Here is a 19778-nt window from a genome sequence, read left to right on the forward strand (position 1 = left end):
CTTTCAATTTGAGTAGTATAAATACACATACCTTCTTTTACCAATTTGAGTTCACAGCAACAATTTTTATTTTAATTATATTTTTCTCTTTTATTTTTCACACAATCAGTATGGAAAGTTCATTAAAAACAAAGAGAGGAAAATCGTTTACTACTCAAGAAGATGTGTCAATTTGTAGAGCTTAGTGTCACATTACTGAAGACGCAATTGTTGGAAATTTGCAATCGCATGCTCATTTTTGGGGAAGAATTTTTGAAAATTATTGCTCGCTGTAGAATGATCAGTCAAGAACACAAGTGTCTATTTTATCTCGATGGGGTGTAATCATGAAATGTTGTAACAAATTTTGTGGGTGTCTAGCGCAAGCCGAAAATCTACATCCAAGTGGGACATCACAAGTTGATATAGTAAGATTTCATTTTCATTTATTATGTTAGTTTTTTTTTTATTTTGTCTTATATAAAAATTAACTAATTAATTAATTTAATATTTTATTGCCATATAGATGCTTCAAGCGAAACTATTATACCATCAAGATGAAAACAAATATTTTGCTTGTGAACATTGTTGGCCAATCTTGCAAAATAATATCAGGTGGTAAGATGTAACTCCTACGAACACGGTGAAGTCAAGGATACATACACCGTTTTCCCCTAATTTAGCCCCCGATTCCCCTATGGATAACCATATTTCTCTTGAAGATGACACCAGTCCAAGTATTGGTAATAATCCAACTAGTGGTGAGGGCAGCGTCACTGCAAAGGGTAAAAGGCCTATGGGTAGGAAAGTTGCAAAAGAATTATTTCGGAAAAATCAAGTCGTTGAAGTTGAAGTCCAAAAAATGAGTATACAATTGGAGACATTTAACCAACACCTTGTTGAAAAGGAAAAGAAAAAAGATGAAAGAGGAGAAAAAAGGATTCAAGCATTGCAGGAGATGAAAGAACTTGAGATCAGAAAACAAAAACATGAGATAATGACTACGGACATTTCTCATTTGAACCCTCAAGCGAAAGCGTATTACACAATACGAAAAAATGAGATTTTCACAAAGTGGTTCTCAAATGTCAGCAGCCCAAATTACTATTTCCCCATGCCTCTTGATGAATAATTTTGGGATAATGTATTTTTTTGCAATGTCATTTATTTTTTAATGTAATCGGTAGTCTTTATTTGCAATGTCATTTTTTTTTTATTTTGTAATGAAATTTCATTTTTTTTGTTTTTTTTTTTTTTTTTTTGAGTATTTTCTACAATAGGTGGTTGTTGGTGAATAATGGATGGTTGGTGGGTAGTTGTTGGTGAATGAATGTTGGGTGAATGATGGATGATTGTTGGTGGATAATTGATGATTGTTTATTTTTTATATGTAGTTAAATTTTTTTATTAAATATGTAGTGATATGTTTTTTGGTGGGGGTGAATTATATTTATTTTATTTTTTTCAAATTTTCAATTTTTTTCATTTTTTATATTTGTTTAGTTAGGAATAATATAAATATATAATTTTTTTTACAAACAATTAAAAAACAATCACAAAAGACAAAAAATAAACAAAAATAAAATCACAAAAAACCTATATCCAAACATTACCTACAAACTTGAAGGACAAGTTGATTGGCATTTGCCAAAATAGCAAATGACCATTGGAGTAACATTGCTATAATTTGGCAAAATAGCACTATTCGTTGCCAAATTATAGCAATAACAATGGCAATATAGCAATAACCATTGGAGATACTCTTAGATGTATCTAAAAACTTAGATGTATTTAAAGAGTAAAATATTTGTGAAAAAATATTTTAAAAAATTAATAAATACACAAAATATGAAAAATATATTGAATTTTCATTTTCATTTTTTTTTTTGTATTTTTGGTAGTTAGTGAATTTTTAAAGATTTTTTTTCACGAAAATTATACTTTTTAAATATATTTATGTTAGGTGTGTCTAAAAATTTAAAAAATTATTTAAAATATTAAAAATATTCACTAAAAATAAAAAAAATACGAAAAATAAGAAAGTAGAATTTTTAAAAAATTGAAAACAAACATGGTGATTAGTTTGTTTTTATTGCACATAAATTTTTTTTTTTATTTTTTTCAATTTAAAAGTTAATATTTTAAAATCAAAATAAATATCAAATTATAATATTATTTTATGAATAATCATAAATAATGAACTATCATTATTTAAAATGTAATTGCCACTATTAAAAATTTAATCAACTTTGAACGTCCAAAAAAATCTTAATAAGGCTCAATAGAGAGCATGAAGGCCCTCCGATGGGCTCTCGACAATCTGAAGCTCCGTTCTTCTTCTCCTGACTCCTGCAGCTCCGGCGGCCACCTCGTCACATTCCAAGTTCAATCTCCGCCCTCCATTGCCGCCGGCCTCAATCCCGGTGCCATCCCCTTTGGCGGTCCCAGTTAACTTAACTCTCTTTATGCACTCTATTCTATTCTATTCTATTCTATTCTATTCTATTCAGTTTCTCTTTCAAATCTTTCTATTATCATCAAATCAAGATCCTCTCTTCTCCCTAGTTTTTTTTTTATTGATGATTTTACTGACAAATTTCATTTCTTGATTGAATTGAAACCAATAAAAAACATAGGTGATTTGGAGGTGCCTGCTTTCACTGCTGCAATTGAGGCTCATCAGAGAAAAATTTCAAATGCGATTATGAAACATGCTTTGCAGATTTGCTCCCATAAGAACGATAGGGCTTTCTCTTTCTCTCTTTCTCTCTCTACCTATAAACTCATCAGCTTATATATATATATATATATATATGAGCAATGATACTCTACTGATGTGGTAGGAAATAAAACAAATAAAAAAAATAAAATCAAGATCAAAACATCATGTCATAGTAGGTCCACTCTCATTAGAGCTCCTAATTATTTTTCTACATATATATACTAGCCTATCACCCGTGCTATGCACGAGATAATTATAGATATTTATATTTGTTTTAGATTTTTTTTAATACATAAATTATGTTTTTTTAAGATTTTTTATAAAAATAATTTAACAATCTTATCACTAATCATAGTGTATAAGAGAAGTTGAAAATGGTACTGCAGTAACTATACACAGATTGTATCTGTATGAGGGGATTTTAAATGCTGATTAAGAGATTTTGACCAAATCAATAAATGCAAACATGTGGAAAGACATGTGGATTGAAAAAAAGTTAATAAATGCTGATTAGGGAATTTTGACCAAATCAATAAATGTTGATTTTTTTTTTTAATAAAAAATTAGGAAATTCAGATTGAGATTATTTAGAGCCATTGAACAAACTATAATCACATTTTTCTTTTTGTGAGTTGGTTTCGATCATATTAAAAAATCAAATTATAAACAAAAGGAGATAACTTCAATCATACAAATCATTATTTTTTTAATGCTATCTAACTACAATGACATTTTTATCATAATAAAAAAAAATAATTGAAAAAAACAACCATTAAAATAGTAAATAAAAAAGATTATTTAGAACCATTGAACAAACTACAATCACATTTTTCTTTTTGTGAATGTTTATGTTTATCTAACTTTAATCATAATAAAAAATAAAATTATAAACAAAATGAGATAACTTCAATCATACAAATTAATGTTATCTAATCATCATCAATAATTAAAAAAACACAATAATTTATTTTTTAAAAAACATAGTGAGTTAAAAAGATCAATTACAATTTTTTTTTGGGGTCAAAATACAATCTAAACATTATCAATAATTGGTATATTATGTGACCTTAATGAGTACAATCCATTTTGTTTTTCAAAAAACACAGTGAGTTAAAAATCAAATCACAAATTAAGTGAATTGATAGTTAAAAAAACACAATAATTTTTCTTCAAAAAGCACTGTGAGTTAAAAAAATCAATTACAATTTTTTTTTTAAAAAATACAATCTAATTATTATCAATAATCGGTACTTTAAAAATCAAATCAAATCAAATCACAAACATTTTTATGCTATCTAACTACAATAATATTTTTTTCATAAATAATTGTAAAGAAAAACCATTAAAACACTAAATAAAAGATTAAATCACATTAAAAAAAGAACCATTGAACAAACTACAATCACATCACATTTTTTCCATAATAAAAAAAAATAAAAGAAAAAAAAGAACAATTCAACTAACTACAATCACATTTTTTTCTTTGTGAGTGTTTATGTTTATCTAACTTCAATCATATTAAAAATAAAATTAAAATAGTAAATAAAAAGATTAAATAACATTAAAAAAAAACTCATTGAACTAACTATAACAATCATATTAAAAACAAGAGCCATTAAACAAACTATAATCACATCACATTACAATCACATTTTTTTTCTTTTTGAGTGTTTTTATTTATTTAACTTCAATCATATTAAAAATAAAATTAAAATAGTAAATAAAAAAATTAAATAACATTAAAAAAAAAACCATTGAACTAACTATAACAATCATATTAAAAAAAAGAGCCATTGAACAAACTACAATCACATCACATTTTTCCATAATAAAATAAATAAATGAAAAAAAATAATTAAACTAACTACAATTACATTAAAAAAAAAGAATCATTCAACTAATTATAATCACATTTTTCTTTTTGTGAGGGTTTATATTTATCTAACTTCAATCATATTAAAAAATCAAATTATAATTTTTTATTCGCTACACAAATTACAAATATTTTTATGCGCTATCTAATTACAATATTAAAACAATAAATAAAAGGAAAAGTCAAGAAATATTTTTATGCGCTATCTAACTACAATATTAAAACAGTAAATAAAAGGAAAAGTCAAGAAGGAGAAAACAAAAAGAAGACTTACTGTTTGCATACATCGTCATTGAAGTTGAAAGTGTAGAAGTAAGAAGTCAAGTAGGAGAAAACAAAAAGGAGACTCACTGTTTGCAATAGGTATGTGAAAAGTTAAAAAGAGTTTGTGTATTGGAGAAGTTAAAAAGACTTGGAAGAATTTAATAAGTGCTAAGTTTTTTTTTCAAAAAAAATCAAAAAAATTAGGAAATTAAGGTTCAGATATTAGAACTCCCACATAACTTGTGGGTTAGAGATAAATATAAATAAATAGATAGATATAGATATAGATATTTATATTTGTTTTAATTTTTTTTTAATATATAAATTATTTGTTTTGGAAAAGGTGCTGCAGTAATTATGAAAGAAGTCAAAAAGTTTTGTGAGTTGAGAGAAGTGAATAAATGCTGAGATTAATTTTTTTTTTAAAAAAAACAAGAAATTAGAAAATTAGGATTGACATATTGGAGCTCCCACAGGCCTGGGGGGTTAGAAACCCCATTTTGTTTAATATATAGTATAGATATATGCACGTGCAATTCAAAAGAAGGTAATTGTAGGGATGTCAATGGGGTTAATGGGGTGGATATTAATTCCCCATCCCCATTCCCCTATAATAGATTTTTCCCATTCCCCATTCCCCATGGGTACTAGCCTCCCCATTTCTTAAGGGTATGGCTTCTGTCCAGTCCGGGGTCAGACTGGACTGTGCTGTTGAGCTCGTGGAGGCCCACCACGGGTCCCGTTTTGATAATCTGAACCGTGAATATGTAGAACTCGTCGATTACTATATGTCTGTAAAAAATCACGTTGATCGGATATCGATAGCTATATGATCAAATCAGTTTCGTATTAAAAAAATTGGACGATGAACAAATTAACGGTTGCAAAAAACTGTTTTGATCACATAGCTATCGATATCCGATCAATGTGATTTTTTACAGGCATATAGTACTCAACGATTTCTACACATTGAACGGTTCAGATTATCAAAACGGAACCATGGTGGGCCCCCATGGACCCAATAGCACGGTCCAGTCTGATCCCGAACTGGACAGAAGCCATACCCTTTCTTAATGGGTTTGGATTTTTCCCAACCCACTTTAATCCCCATTTTTATTTTATTTTTATTTTTTATATTTAATGTTAACAACAATTTTTTTTTTTTAAAGGTTCACAACAAAAGCTAAATATACCTTCAATCTTTTTTAATATATTTAATGTTAACAACTTTTTTTTTTTTTTTTTTTAAAGGTTCACAACAAAAGCTAAATATTCCTTCAATCTTTTTTATTTCTTTTTTAATATATTTAATGTTAACAACCCTTTTATTATTATTTTTTTATTTTTTATTTTTTATTAAGGTTAACAACAAAAGCTAAATATACCTTCAATTTTTTTCTTTCTTTTTTAATATATTTAATGTTAACAACTTTTCTTTTTTTCTTTTTTTAAGGTTTTAGCTAAATATACCTTCAATCTTTTTTCTTTATTTTTTAATATATTTAATGTTAACAACATATTTTTTTATTTTTTTAAGGTTCACAACAAAAACTAAATATACATTCAATCTTATTTTATTTTATTTGGTTCAACAACAAAATCAAATACACATTAATTAATTAATTAAAAATTTTGTTTTATAATAATCAAATATATAATTTTGAGACAATCAAATAAGTTTTAGTAATTGAAAAAAAAATGTGGAAGAATGTGGAAGATTAAAAAAAAAATTACAACCATCTCTCTCTCTGTCTCTCACTCTCACTCTCTCCCCTACATGTTATAAAAACCTGTTTACAATGTTATAAGAGCCTATTTGAAAAAATAAAATGTGAAAGAACCTGTTTGAAGAAAGTGTTATAAGACCCATATTAAATTACATCAGGGCATAAACAAAGAATTGTTTGTTGATCTCTTAGTCACGGACATTTTAGATATTAAACCATCTTTGTCTTAGCAAATTTGAACCATTCATTTTAATTTATCCAAAATCTAATTATACCTTTTAACAGATCTGAACCACTCATTTTAAGATATCTATGCCTTACCACACCCAATCCATCCTCCATCTTCTTCCTTTAGTCCCCACGAATTTTGTTGTTTGTTACTTTTAAAAAACAAAAAATATTTTTTCAATTAAATTTTTACTAATTTCACAACACCATCACCACTATTCTCACCTTCACTATCACACTACCATCACCATAGCCACTACCATCATCACTGCCGCCATCACCCCACCACTATGTCACAATCTCTACTTTCACTTTCGTTCCATCACCACCACCACCAAATATAAAAAAATGTATTTTTAATTTTTTTTTATAAAAAATATTTTCTATCTAAATAAATGAAGCATAACATTGGTAAACAAACTGATTTCAGTTAAATCTGTTCATAACTAAGAAAAATTCTTTTATTTTAAAAAAAAATTATTTAGTAAGACTTTGTATTCCCTTTTTGTTTTTTCAGCAAATAAATCTTTGTACCCATGCTTTCTAACCAATCGCGACTCATGCTTGTTTCGATTCTTTACAATTTCCTTATTTTCAAATACATTCTTATATATATATATATATATATATATATATATGTGTTGTATAAATTGTGTGATAACATAAAACAAATAGATTCATACTCGGTAATTGAAATTTCAGAACAAGCAAACCATTCTGAAAATTACAATACATAACAAATAAAATAACATGGAAAAGTAAACCGAAACCTACACTAGATAGTGTCCTTAATTTTTTTTAAATAAATTTAAAAAATTCTAGATATGCATAAAATTTGACAAGAATAATGTGACAATGTTAATTAATGTGTATTTGATTTTATTGTTGAACCAAATAAAATAAAATAAGATTGAATGTATATTTAGCTTTGGTTGTGAATCTTAAAAAAAAAAGGTTGTGAACCTTAAAAAAAAAAAATAAAACAAAAAACAAAAGAAAAAAAATTGAATATATATTTAGCTTTGGTTGTGAATCTTAAAAATTAAAAAAAAATGGTTGTGAACCTTAAAAATAAAAAAAATAATAGTAAAAAAGATTGGATGTATATTTAGCTTTGGTTGTGGATCTTTAAAAAAAAAAAAAAAAGTTGGTTGTGAACTTGAAAAAAAAATAAATAAATAAAAGAAAAAAATTGAATGTATATTTAGTTTTGGTTGTGAATCTTAAAAAAAAAAAAAAAAACATATGAGGAAATTAGTGGGTACCCATCTCCAACCTATCTCCTGTGGATATTTAAAGAATATCACTTACCTTACCCAATGGATAAGAAAAAAAAAAAAAGGGAAAAACCCATGTATTTGGGTTGGGTCTCCATAGATACCTACATGGTAGGTTATCCATTGCCATCCCTAGATAATATTATAAGAATAATGATAAAGAAGTATGCACATATATATTATGTGTTGCTCAAATAGGCCTTGTCCTCTTCATTTTTATATAAATATGTGTCAACATATATATTAGAATAGATATATACATACTAGCAGTCCTGTGTGCAATTCAAAAAAATGTAGTGGTAGAAGAATAATGACAAACACAAATGCACACATGTAGTTGGCCATTAAAATTTTAATCGTCAAAATTAAAATTTCTTGCAGTGTAAGGATCTTCTTTGCCAAATCAATGATCTTAGTTTTAAGTCAAAATTATATAAACACCAACGGCATATACTAGATATACTAAAACGGTAAACAAACTAATTTGTGCAATTGAAAAGATCATGTGTGTGATATGAAATTTACAATCAAGGCAGTTGAGAGATTATTTATTTATTTAATTTTAAATGAAAGAAAAGTGAATCTATTTCATAACTGCTCTTACTTTTATGTTACTGCTCTTGTCGGCATATTCGGAAGGTAAAATATACGTATCTTTTTTTTTTGATAATCGGGCGTCTGGATCATCTTACACTCAACTTTGACTAATCCCAGAAAACCAATCCTACCATTTACTTGCGGGGGCCCCATTTAAGGTCAGAGCAAACAACCAAGGAGTTTATTGAGATTAAGTGAATATTGAACCTGAGATATGAAGGGAGCATACCTTTAGGCCTCAAGTTGTGCCGACTAGGTCAACCCCTTGAGATTCATATATCTATACCAATTAGGTGTAGATAATATAGATTAGCAGTGGATGCAAATGTATAAATTTAAACTTTTGGGCAATTTAACTTATGAGGATTGAATTAAAAAACTGTTTGAAAAGCCTACAATCAATTCGGTGAAGCTTCGTAACACATTTCTTTATTTTTGAAAATGCCCAGAGAACAGTTACGCCATACAAAAGTTCTTCAATTTTTTTTTTCTTCCCGTCTAACGTTGCTTTGTTTCATGGATTTCGGTAGGATTTTGGAAAGTGAAAGGGAAAAAATAGATGAAATGTGAGTGAAGTATAACTACATTTTACTTTCACACACCTTTTCCCTTTTCAAATCCCTACCTAAATCCATAAACTAAACAACACAGCCTAAAAGATCTCTGAGCTACTTGGGCTGTCGATTTCAAAACACACATTGTGTGTACACAACCACCGGTATATATATATATATATATATGTATGGTTTCTTTGTATACATTTGATGAATGACTTTGATGTGGTCCATTGCTAAGTTATATTGTCAATCTTGCTCCATTGCATTGAGATGAATCCAGTGAATTCGGCTGTCTTCGCCATTGCTGACATGGCAAAATTAGAGTATGGAATTCAATGGACTTAGTACACCTACCTCACTGCAAAGGAGCTAAACAGTTGCTTAACATCATCATCATACAAAACAATGTCATGGGCTCATTTGAGATTTTGGTTTCTCTACTTGTTTTATAGGTAAAAAATGTCAAAATCCAAATAGTGGTTGGAGATCCAAAGGAGAAGGCATGTGAAGCTATTGAGGAATTGCATGCTGATCTGCTTGTCATGGGTTCTCGAGCTTTTGGTCCCTTTAAAAGGTATAAATCTTACTTCGAAAGGGTAATTATTTTAGTTTAGGTGCATGTGTGGTCATCTTGCTATGATATGACTATTCCATTTTATTTTAGACAACATTTTTTGACATGAATGAACCCACTGAAGAAAATTGGACAAAAGACTACAATTGATGGTATTAGGATTTAGTTTTCATGAAATAAAGTTCTTCCAAACTTTTATATATTTCATGTTAGTATAAATTAGATTAAGAAATAGTAAGAAATTTATGTTTTATAGTGATGAAAAAATTGAACCCGTAGGTTGTTATGATTACGTGGAGTTGACAAAGTTGGCTAATACGATGTAGAGCATTTTCACTAAAGTGATTGACAACAATTTATTTAATGGAATGATTGGCCTATGATGGTTCCAATTGAAGATAAAATGAGGGAAAATAGTTTCAGATGGTATCTCCATTGGCAATGTAGGCTAGCAACTGCGCGTCACATGGTAAGATAATTATGCTGTTACATGGTCTTGGGTAGAACTCAATCCCAAAACTTGCTACTGAGGTGAGGCTGCCTCCACGCTTATATATTGCACATTACTTTTGTACCTAGGCAATGTGAGACTTCCTTCAACACCCACCCTCACGCACATCGCGCTCACTCGGTAGCACCTATTGTGTGCCAGCTAGGGACACAACCCTACCTATCTGTGGGTAGTTCGACTCGAACACCATGTTGCACATTTTGCGTAGAACTCAGCCCCAAAAGCTAGTTGTTAAGGTGAAGGGCGCTTTCTCGCTTATATATTGTACATTACTTTTGTACTTAGGTAATGTGGTACTTCGCTTCACAAATGCCACATAGGATGCTTAGATTTTTGTCATCTATAACCATTTCTTGTTCAATTTCTCGAATTGCCTCTCTATTTCTGATTGCATGACATGATCTATGCTATTTTCTCCCCCCCCCTCCCCCCCCCCCTTTTTTTTTCTTTCTTGTTTCCTTCCTTTCTCATTGTTTTCTAATGTCATGCGATTTTTTTTTGGATATGAAGAGTTTCAAATTATATATGTGCTTCATTATTTTAGCTGATCACACCAGCAGAGGTGAGCTAAAATAAGAGGCAGATTCAAGATTTGTGTATAGTGGGGGAAAAATTTATATAGACTCATAAGCAATTTATTTTTTCTTGATTGATAATCGGAGTTAAAAATAAAGTTTAATAACATTGATAAAATATAAATTTCATTAAGAAATTACCTTGACAAATTTTTCATATTTTTAAAAGGAAAAATAAATTGTCATTGGATGAATTTCATCATTTTTTGTAACCTTCTATGTGGATTTACACAACAAATGCCTTGTGTAGACGTAGGTCCTATTATAGCTTCATTTGAAATGCTATTAAATGTTTATCCCATTTGTTGAGATTTATCGTTCTTTCTACCAAAAAGCTTTAGGGAAGAGAGTGTTCTTGTGCGTTATAATTACTTCTTAAGCTTTTCTATGATTTTTAAATGGTACATGTGAAGCTGTGAAGCACGTGTTAGAGAGAGATAAGAGTAAGAAAGGAGATCATCTCCTAATTGATGAGCATGCGAGGGAAACGAGAGAGATCGAATAGATGGGAAAACGTTAAATAGAGATGATTCAGACCCCCCCACCTCCACATACACGTGGGGGCAAGGAGAGGAGGGCAAAAAAAAACCAAATTGGACTAATCAGATTTCACTAGGGGTGGTGAGAGTCACCCCAGTGGGGTCTCACTCTTTTCTCAACGTTAAAAACATAGAGACCAATCATGGAGAGCACAAGAAGTGTTAAGGCCAGACATAACCCGATAACCAATGGGGTGGAAGTCCTATTGGGAGCATGAACGTATTTAGCGGGGGCAAATTTTCTTTCAATTACCTCATTTTTTATTTGACAATATAATTTTTTTTGATACATCGAAGGTCGTAGCATACCAGCATGGGTTTGGGGGCACTTAAACCTTTGATCTCCTAGTGAGGTGTAGGGATTTTAGCCAATTAGGCTAGCCCCAGTTGGTTGTAGACAAAATAATATCTATAATATTGTAGTTTTTTCAAAAGTTGAGTGGCCTAATGTAAGTCCACTAGTTTGAAATGCAGATTTTAGAGGTGTCCGAATAATCTAGGCAAACATGTGATTGATGTGTTTGTAAATTTGTTATTTCTTGTCTCTGAACAGGATGTTTCTGAGAAGTGTAAGCAACTATTGCTTAAACTATAAAAATTCATCTCAAATTTGATTCTTATAAATTGTATACCTTACCTTTCTAGTATAAAAAAAAGAAGAGAAAACTGTGTGTGCTGTTTTCTGACCATATTGCCAAACAGGCACTTAACTGGAGAACACCGGTAGAATAGATTACGTCCAAACGACCTGTCACAGAAAGAAAAGACTCCGACGGTGGTTCTTCCACCCGGGAGCACTCCAACGATCAAGTTAGTAATCAATATCTCTCAAAGATAACAAATTGTGCTTAACTCACAATGCCAGGATATAAAACGTACCTTAGACCCACGAGGGTGCCTTACTTTTATAGCCAGCATTAACTCGTTCCTTATAAAAGCCTAGCTTCAATGGACTCTGGCTTAATGCTTATCTTGGACTCTCAAATAGATAGGGATAAACTCCCTAAGAGCTTTATCTTTATCCAGACTGAGATCCTTCTCCATTCTAGGACTCTTATAACTTATCCGTTTATCCCAGACTTCGGCATCCCCACAGATAACCTCGGCCTAGCCGAGAACATCTCGGCGTCATGACCAAGACACGTGGCACCTCGGCTGGCACTTCAGTGCCATCTTGGCCACGTGTTGTCATTCAAAAAATATATCCCCACAACTGCCCCCTAGGTTCTATCACCTCGGCATCCTGAGGTAATGGAACCTATATTATTTGACCATATAGAACTTCGGCTAAGCTTGCTCTACCCTTTATTACCGAGGTTATCACACATTGGTTTCCATATGACAAAAACTTCTATGTGTTTGCATCAATGCTTTAGAACCAAGAACTAAGTTTTTTCAAGTTCTTTAGCCAAGATCGTCTCCCTAGCCGAGGTCTTTGCTTCATTAAATCAAGAACTTCTAGAGTTTCTACACGCGTATGAGCTGTTACGCATAATAATTCAACCGTTTTTGCCACGCGTCTCTTCCTCATTAAACCATACCTGACACGCGCCATTAAGTCGTATCGCTCTTGCGTGCGCCGTCTGACAAGCACGTCGTCCTAAGCACACTAATTGCGATTTGTCGCCTTTTCATGTTTTGACAAAAACACTCTCTCTCTTTTCGTCTTTTCACTTCACATTTTCTGATTTCTCTATGTGCTTCAAGCTTTTCTCTCTCTAAACCACCATTGTCATCTTCCCAAAGCTTTCTGCAACCACTTCCGTTCACCTCCTCCGGCGAAGCTTTTGCTACTTTTTTCTGTTCACTGCCACCGTCTTAGCCCGACGTTATCTACACCGGCCTCCATTTCTTTGGTAAGTCAGTATTCCCCCTTGTTTCAATTCCTTGTTTTACTTCAAACTTTGCTATGCTTGTATACTGCCATTGCAAATCTATTCATGCTCTTAAATAGTGTTGAATTCCACCATTCGTCATCTGTTTCACGATTCTATCTTTGTACAATCTATTGCTGGTATACACACACATATACACACATGTTGACGTTCTTAATAGCTTGTCATTGTTCTTGATTTTGCTTTCTACGTTCTGAACCAAACACATACTCGTTATTCTGCCATAGAACTTGGCTTTGTATATCTGTACTTCTATTATTAAAATGTTCTTGAATTTCTTGTTCTGTCTTCTTGAGTCTGAATCATGTTCTTGTTTCTATTTTCTTGTTGCATTTTGCCAGATTCTTGCCTCAAATTTCCTATTTTCACATAGTTTTTAGGCTTGGGTTTTGATAGAAGCCATTATCCCTAGGAAAATTGGAACAAATTTCCCTAGATCCTAAAAAGCCCTTGCCCTTGCTTCTGTTTTGAGTTTAAGCCGAGGTCCCTCAAACCTTAACAATCCACTTCCTTCTGAAATCCAACACCTTCCCATTTAACCGACGTTATGGGTATGTTCAGGTGGAGGGTAGACACCCCATCTAAGCTAGCATACTTTAGGCAGGAGTTTGCCATCCCTACCGACGTTCACCTTAGGTTGGCTGGGGAGGAGGACTCCATTATGCCAAAAGACGACTCCATGTCATTCCCAGTTGTAGCCTTCATAGAGTGTGGACTTAGGCTCCCTTTTGATATCCTCTTCCGAGAAGTTCTTCACTGTTATAAACTCAACCCAATACAATTAGCCATTAACTCTTACAGAGTCATCAACGGTATCATTGCCTTAGCTAGCTGAGAAAATGCTAGGGTAATTCTAGCCGACATCCAGTATTGCTACACCATGTGTGGCCTTAAGTCAGAAAAAGGCTACATTTACTACCTTAAGCCGAGGTCGACGGAATACAAATTCATCGCCGACTTCCCTGATTCCAACAAGGGCGCCGGGGACGATTATTTCATCGTCTCGGGCAACTGGGAGTTCCTTCCAGATGATGACCTTCACCTCTACCCTTTAAGTCGTACATTGTTCAGAAAGGGAGATGGTAAGAGCCAAGTGTTACTTTTACTTGCTTCTCAAGTCTTTAATACTTTGTTCCTTCTAAATGTTCTAATGTCTGTTTTTTCCTTGCAGCTCTTCCTCAACCTCCAAAGGATTTTCGCAAAAACTTCTATCCCAGCAAGGATTTCAAAAAGCTATTGGGTCTACCAGTTGACCAGCGAAAAGGCCCTTTGCCGCTTAACTACATCCCGACTTACAAATCTGTACTTCCCGACGTCCCAAGAAAAAGCAAGTCTCCTCATTCAGTAATAACTCCTCAACTGAATTATTAAGGCCTGACCAAGGATCAATATCTGGTCCTATGGAGCAACCATCAACCTCTGCTCCACAACTAATCCCACCTTCTCAACACCAACGCCGACGTCGAACTCCACTGCACGCACCAGCAGGCAAAACTCAAAGCCGAAGACGTTGAAGTGCCGAGTTGTCCTCATATGATCCAGCCAACCCCCCAACTGCTCTTCCAGCGATCCATTTCGGTACTAAGGTCACCGTTGCCGTTTTCGCTGACGAGATGGGTCATAAAAAGGCTGTAGCAAACAACCTTCTAGCCGACATCCCCAACACCGTCACTGTAAAATCTTCACTATCGCAATCTCAGCCAAAACCAAAACCAAAACCAAAACCAAAGAGGCTGAAGAAAGCCCAAGCAAAGGCAACGGTAACTGAGATTGATTTTGAGGATACCTTGCCGATCTCAAAAATCGCCAAGGAGGAAAAAAGTGCCTCTGCCACCAAAAAGAGGCCCGCAGAGGCTGCTCCCTCCGAATCCACCCGGTCAAAGAAGTCGAGGTCAGAGTCTGCCACAACCTCGGGGTCCTTGAAATCTGATGCCCCCTGGGCCCCTCTAATCACCATTGAGGATAAGCCAGTCAGAGTCGGCGACAACGCGACTGACATTGAAGTCGGTATTGCCCTCTCTACTACCTTGCTTTTCCCTAAAGACCTCGAACGCAACACCGAGGTCAGCGAATACGAAAACTTCACTCTACAGGTGCAGCACTCTGTACAAGTAAGCCCTTAATACTTGGTACTTTCTGTTTCTTCCATACTTAGAGAGTTTTACTAACTTTGTTTTTTCCCTTTCTTCTAGGCGATCCAGCACGCCCACTCCTTCGCAATGAAGGCCTTCGACATTAAGAAGGAGTTGACCCGCAAGACAAAGGAGGCTGCTGGCTTGCTTAGAACCATCAATAAGGCCGAGGCCAAGATGAAGACTTTGATAGATCAGGCCAAGGAAGCAAAACGAGCCCAAGACGAAGTTGAGGAAATGGCGGGGGCTGCTGTGGCTATTGCTGAGGTCCTCAAGGCCGAGAAGAAAGAGGTCGAAGAAAAAACTGCCAAAGCCCAAACCAAGCTCATCGTTGCCTTGGCCATAAAGGACGCCGAGATCAAAGTAGCAGACAATAAGGTACACGCCGAGGGGGAAGTCAACGTCCGTGAGGACTACAAAAAACAGGTCAGAGAGGCATGCAACAAGGGCTTCACCCTTGGTTGGATGTCCGCTCTGAAGGAGTTGGCTGTTCCCGAGGACTCTCCTTTAAGGGACATAGGCGGACTTGTGGTGCCATTCCCACCCACTTCAAGCCAGTCTGAGGCAAAGGCTGGGGAAGAAGAAGAAGAGGAAGAGGAAGAGGGAGAGGAAGTCGAAGATGAAGATGCTGAGGTGGCCGTTACTGAAGATCCTGCTAGGGCCAAGTCCCCAACTCTGAATGAGCAAGTAGACTTGACTTAGGATGATGATGACGAGGTCTCAAAAAGTGCTTCCCCCCAGAAGACATCATCCGAGGTGCCAATCGCCGAGAGAAGCATTGATCAGACTTTACGAGAGCCTCGACTGAGAAGGCTGCCGAAAAGATTCCCCAATTGTCTTCTGGGGCTGAGACGCAACCCGTCACTAACGCTGCCTAGTCTTGCTATTGACTCTTTCTTTGTACTTAGTAGTTTCTTGAACAATGTTTTCAGTTTTCATATTTGGCCGACGTGCCCCTTTTTGTAATTAGAACAAGTAGTGTTTTTGTAGGCCAAAGTGCCCTTTTTCTTCTTTTAATGCGAGTACAACTTCTTTTTTGACTAAGTGTTTGAATGCTTGTCTTTCCTTTACTGTCTTGTAGGATTCCATACTTAGAATATTTTGCATGTTTTCAAAGTACACCTTAATTATGTAATCTTTTCGGGGTAAAATACCTCACATATACCCGCTAACTGTTTATCTTGGCCTTGGTTTAACACTTGAAAACTTTTTGTAGAAATATTTTCACAAGTGTTTATTTAAAACTTGCCACTTTACTCTCACTTATCAAGACTTCTGTCTTCTATTACCTTCCAAGTCTTGGCAACATGGTAATCTCGGCAAGTACGTAGATACTTCTTTCAACATCACCTTGGCTTAATTTTAACTTGTAAAGTTTTATTAAAATTTCAACAAGTGTTAAACCAATCTTCTTTCAACATAACCTCGGCTTAACTACAACTTGTAAATTTTTCTCAAAATTTCAACAAGTGTTAAACCAACTTTAGCTTGTAAATTCCAACTTCCAAGCATTATTCTCCAGCTCTCTGCCCCCTAATGTGAACTTAAGTTTCACTTATGTTCACATTAAGCATGTACCTATGATCTTGTCGCCGAGATCAGATTCAAACAAAGACTGGCTGAGGTTATCAACCTTGGTCTCTCTGTTAATCTAACTGACATGTACTTAGCATCATTCAAAGTTTTCATTCTGATGACACATCAAATCTAGGTTAATTCAACTTAATTCAACTCGATTATATGCAAGTATAATTTCAACTCTGCCATATCACGAGTCTAAGTTATTCGTCATGTTTCAATCAGAAACATTGCCAACTTAGTTCAACTCTATTATATGTAAGTATAATTCAACTCTGTCATATAATAAGTCTAAGTCATTCATCATGTTTCAATCAGAAACATCGCTAAGTGACTGGTCAATCGTTTTACACAAGTTTAGAAATCAAAAATCGAGCTAAAATTTTATTAATTACTTTGGCTAATAACAAAAGATTTAAAAAAAAAAACAAAATGAAATCTTAATGATAGAAGAACTTCAGGTAAAAAGTATTCTAGGGTCTTGGCAATTCTTTGCCTTCACTGTCTTCAAGTCGATATGCACCATTGCCCAGGACCGAGATGATTCTATAAGGTCCCTCCCAGTTTGGGCCAAGCTTGCTCTTTCTGGGATCCTTCTTGTTGCCGACGACCTTTCTCAGGACAAGGTCCTCAACTTGAAATTCTCGTGGGTTGACCTTTTTGTTGTAAGCCTTGGCAAGCTGCTGCTAGTATGCTCCCAGCTGAATTGTTGTTTTCTCCCTTATTTCTTCTAATAGATCTAGATCTCGGGCTAAAAATGCATCATTAGTCCCATTTTCCACTCCCTGGGTTCTGACCCCTGGGATGCCGACCTCCAATGGGATTACTGTCTCTGTGCCATAAGCCATGGCAAATGAGGATTCTCCAGTTGATCTTCTCGGCGTAGTCCGATATGCCCAGAGTACACTGGGCAACTCATCCACCCATTTTCCCTTTGCTGCTTCCAGCTTCTTCTTAATCTATCCAATATAGTTTTGTTGGATGCTTCTGCCTGTCCATTGCTTTGAGGGAAGCTTGGAGTAGAATAGTAGTTCTTGATCTTGTACTTTGCACATAAGCTTTTGATTAGCTTACTGTCAAACTGCGTACCATTGTCTGATATTATTGCCCTTAGGATCCTAAACCTAGTGATGATGTTCTTCCATATGAAGTTTTTTACATCAATGTCCTGAATCTTTGCGAGGGGTTCAGCTTCAACCCACTTGGTAAAGTAATCTGTTGCCACTAGCAGGAACTTCCTTTGTTCAGTTGCCTGAGGCAACTGTCCAACAAGATCCATACCCCATTGGGCAAATGGCCAAGGGCTGGATATTGGGTTTAAATCTGCTGCTAGTTGGTGTATCAAAAGTGCAAACCTCTGACACTTCTCACACTTTCTGATATAAGCTTCAGCATCTTTTTGCATATAGGGCAACTAGTATCCCTGAGTAATGGCCCTATGAGCAAGTGACTTGCCTCCTACGTGGCTTCTACATACTCCTTCATGTATCTCATACAAGAAGTCTTCAACTTGTGAATGATGCACACATCTCAAAAGGGGTCCAATAAAAGATCTTCTGTAGAGATGCCCTTCTGCTGTTAGACTGAATCTTGCCGACTTCAATCTGATCTTATGTGCTTCTTTATGATCATCTGGCAGTTTTCCCTCTTTAAGGAATACTATTATTGCGTCCATCCAACTTGGTCCCATATCTACACAAATTGTTTCATGCTCTGTGTTCAGTGGTTCTACACTTGGACCTGACAAGTAGTCAACCATTATTGTCCTTGCCTCTCCTGGTTTCACTACACTAGCTAGGTTGGCCAAGGCATCAGCATGACTGTTGTCATCTCGGCCGAGTTACTGTAGTCGGCAATTTTGGAACAATGCCATCAGTTTGCCCACCTCCTTTACATAGACCACCATCCTTTCATCTTGGGCTGCATATTCGCCTGTTGTCTGGTTGACGATAAGTTGAAAGTCATAAAAGACCATCATCTCGTTGACTTCCATTGCTGCTGCCAATTTCAACCTTGCAATCACGGCTTCATACTCTACCTTGTTGTTTGAGGCCTTAAACCCCAAATGAATGAATTGTTCAAGCATCTGTCCATCTGGCGATACTAGCACTACTCCTGCCCCCGTTTCCTGTCGGTCTGAACTTCCGTCAACGAACAGGCGGAAGGAGTCGCCGATGTAAATACTACAGGACCTGAGTTTCTCTTTTTTCCTCTGTTTGGCTATCCCCAACTGGGTTTCTCCTTGTTCACCTAGACATCGTATACCTCGGCTCAACGGAGCCCGATGTATGATGGCGCCTGGTGTGAACTCAACCACGGAGTCGACCAAAACTTGGCCTTTGATTGCTGTTCTGGGTCTGAATTCTAGGTCATATTGGCCTAACATCACTGCCCATCTGGCTATCCTGCCTGTCAGATCTCCTTACTGCAACAGGGACATCAGAGGATGCTTAGTTAACACCACAATCTTGTGGGCTTGAAAGTAATGACTCAACTTCTTAGAGGCCATTACCAAAGCTAGTGTTAGCCTTTCCAAAGGTAGATATCTGGTCTCTGCATCTACTAAGGTTTTACTCACATAGTAAATTGCCCTCTGTTCTCCCTTATCTTCCCTAATTATTACTGCACTTATTGCATGCTCTGAGACCGCCAAGTATAAGAACAGCTCCTCTCCAGGTACTGGATTTTAGAGAACTAAAGTTGTAGTCAAGTATTTCTTCAAGTCGGCCAAGGCGACTTCGCACTCCTCT

At 34.7% G+C, this 19778-nt stretch overlaps 2 protein-coding genes across 2 annotated transcripts; one reads left to right on the top strand and one right to left on the bottom strand.

Annotated features, from left to right (window-relative positions):
• The first annotated feature begins 676 nt into the window (after positions 1–676).
• LOC114274269 (universal stress protein PHOS34-like) lies at positions 677–12037 on the top strand. The gene is made up of 5 exons (XM_082876232.1): positions 677–779; positions 2256–2426; positions 2616–2725; positions 9677–9798; positions 11977–12037. Exons 1-5 carry the CDS (start codon positions 677–679, stop codon positions 12035–12037), a joined length of 567 nt encoding a protein of 188 aa, XP_082732358.1.
• Positions 12038–18868: 6831 nt separating this feature from the next.
• Positions 18869–19414, bottom strand: LOC145793410 (uncharacterized). The gene has a single exon (XM_082876233.1). It carries the CDS (start codon positions 19412–19414, stop codon positions 18869–18871), a length of 546 nt encoding a protein of 181 aa, XP_082732359.1.
• Positions 19415–19778: the final 364 nt, after the last annotated feature.

This window comes from Camellia sinensis, chromosome 6 (assembly GCF_055761805.1).
Source record: "Camellia sinensis isolate YWXY chromosome 6, ASM5576180v1, whole genome shotgun sequence".
Lineage (NCBI taxonomy): Eukaryota > Viridiplantae > Streptophyta > Magnoliopsida > Ericales > Theaceae > Camellia > Camellia sinensis.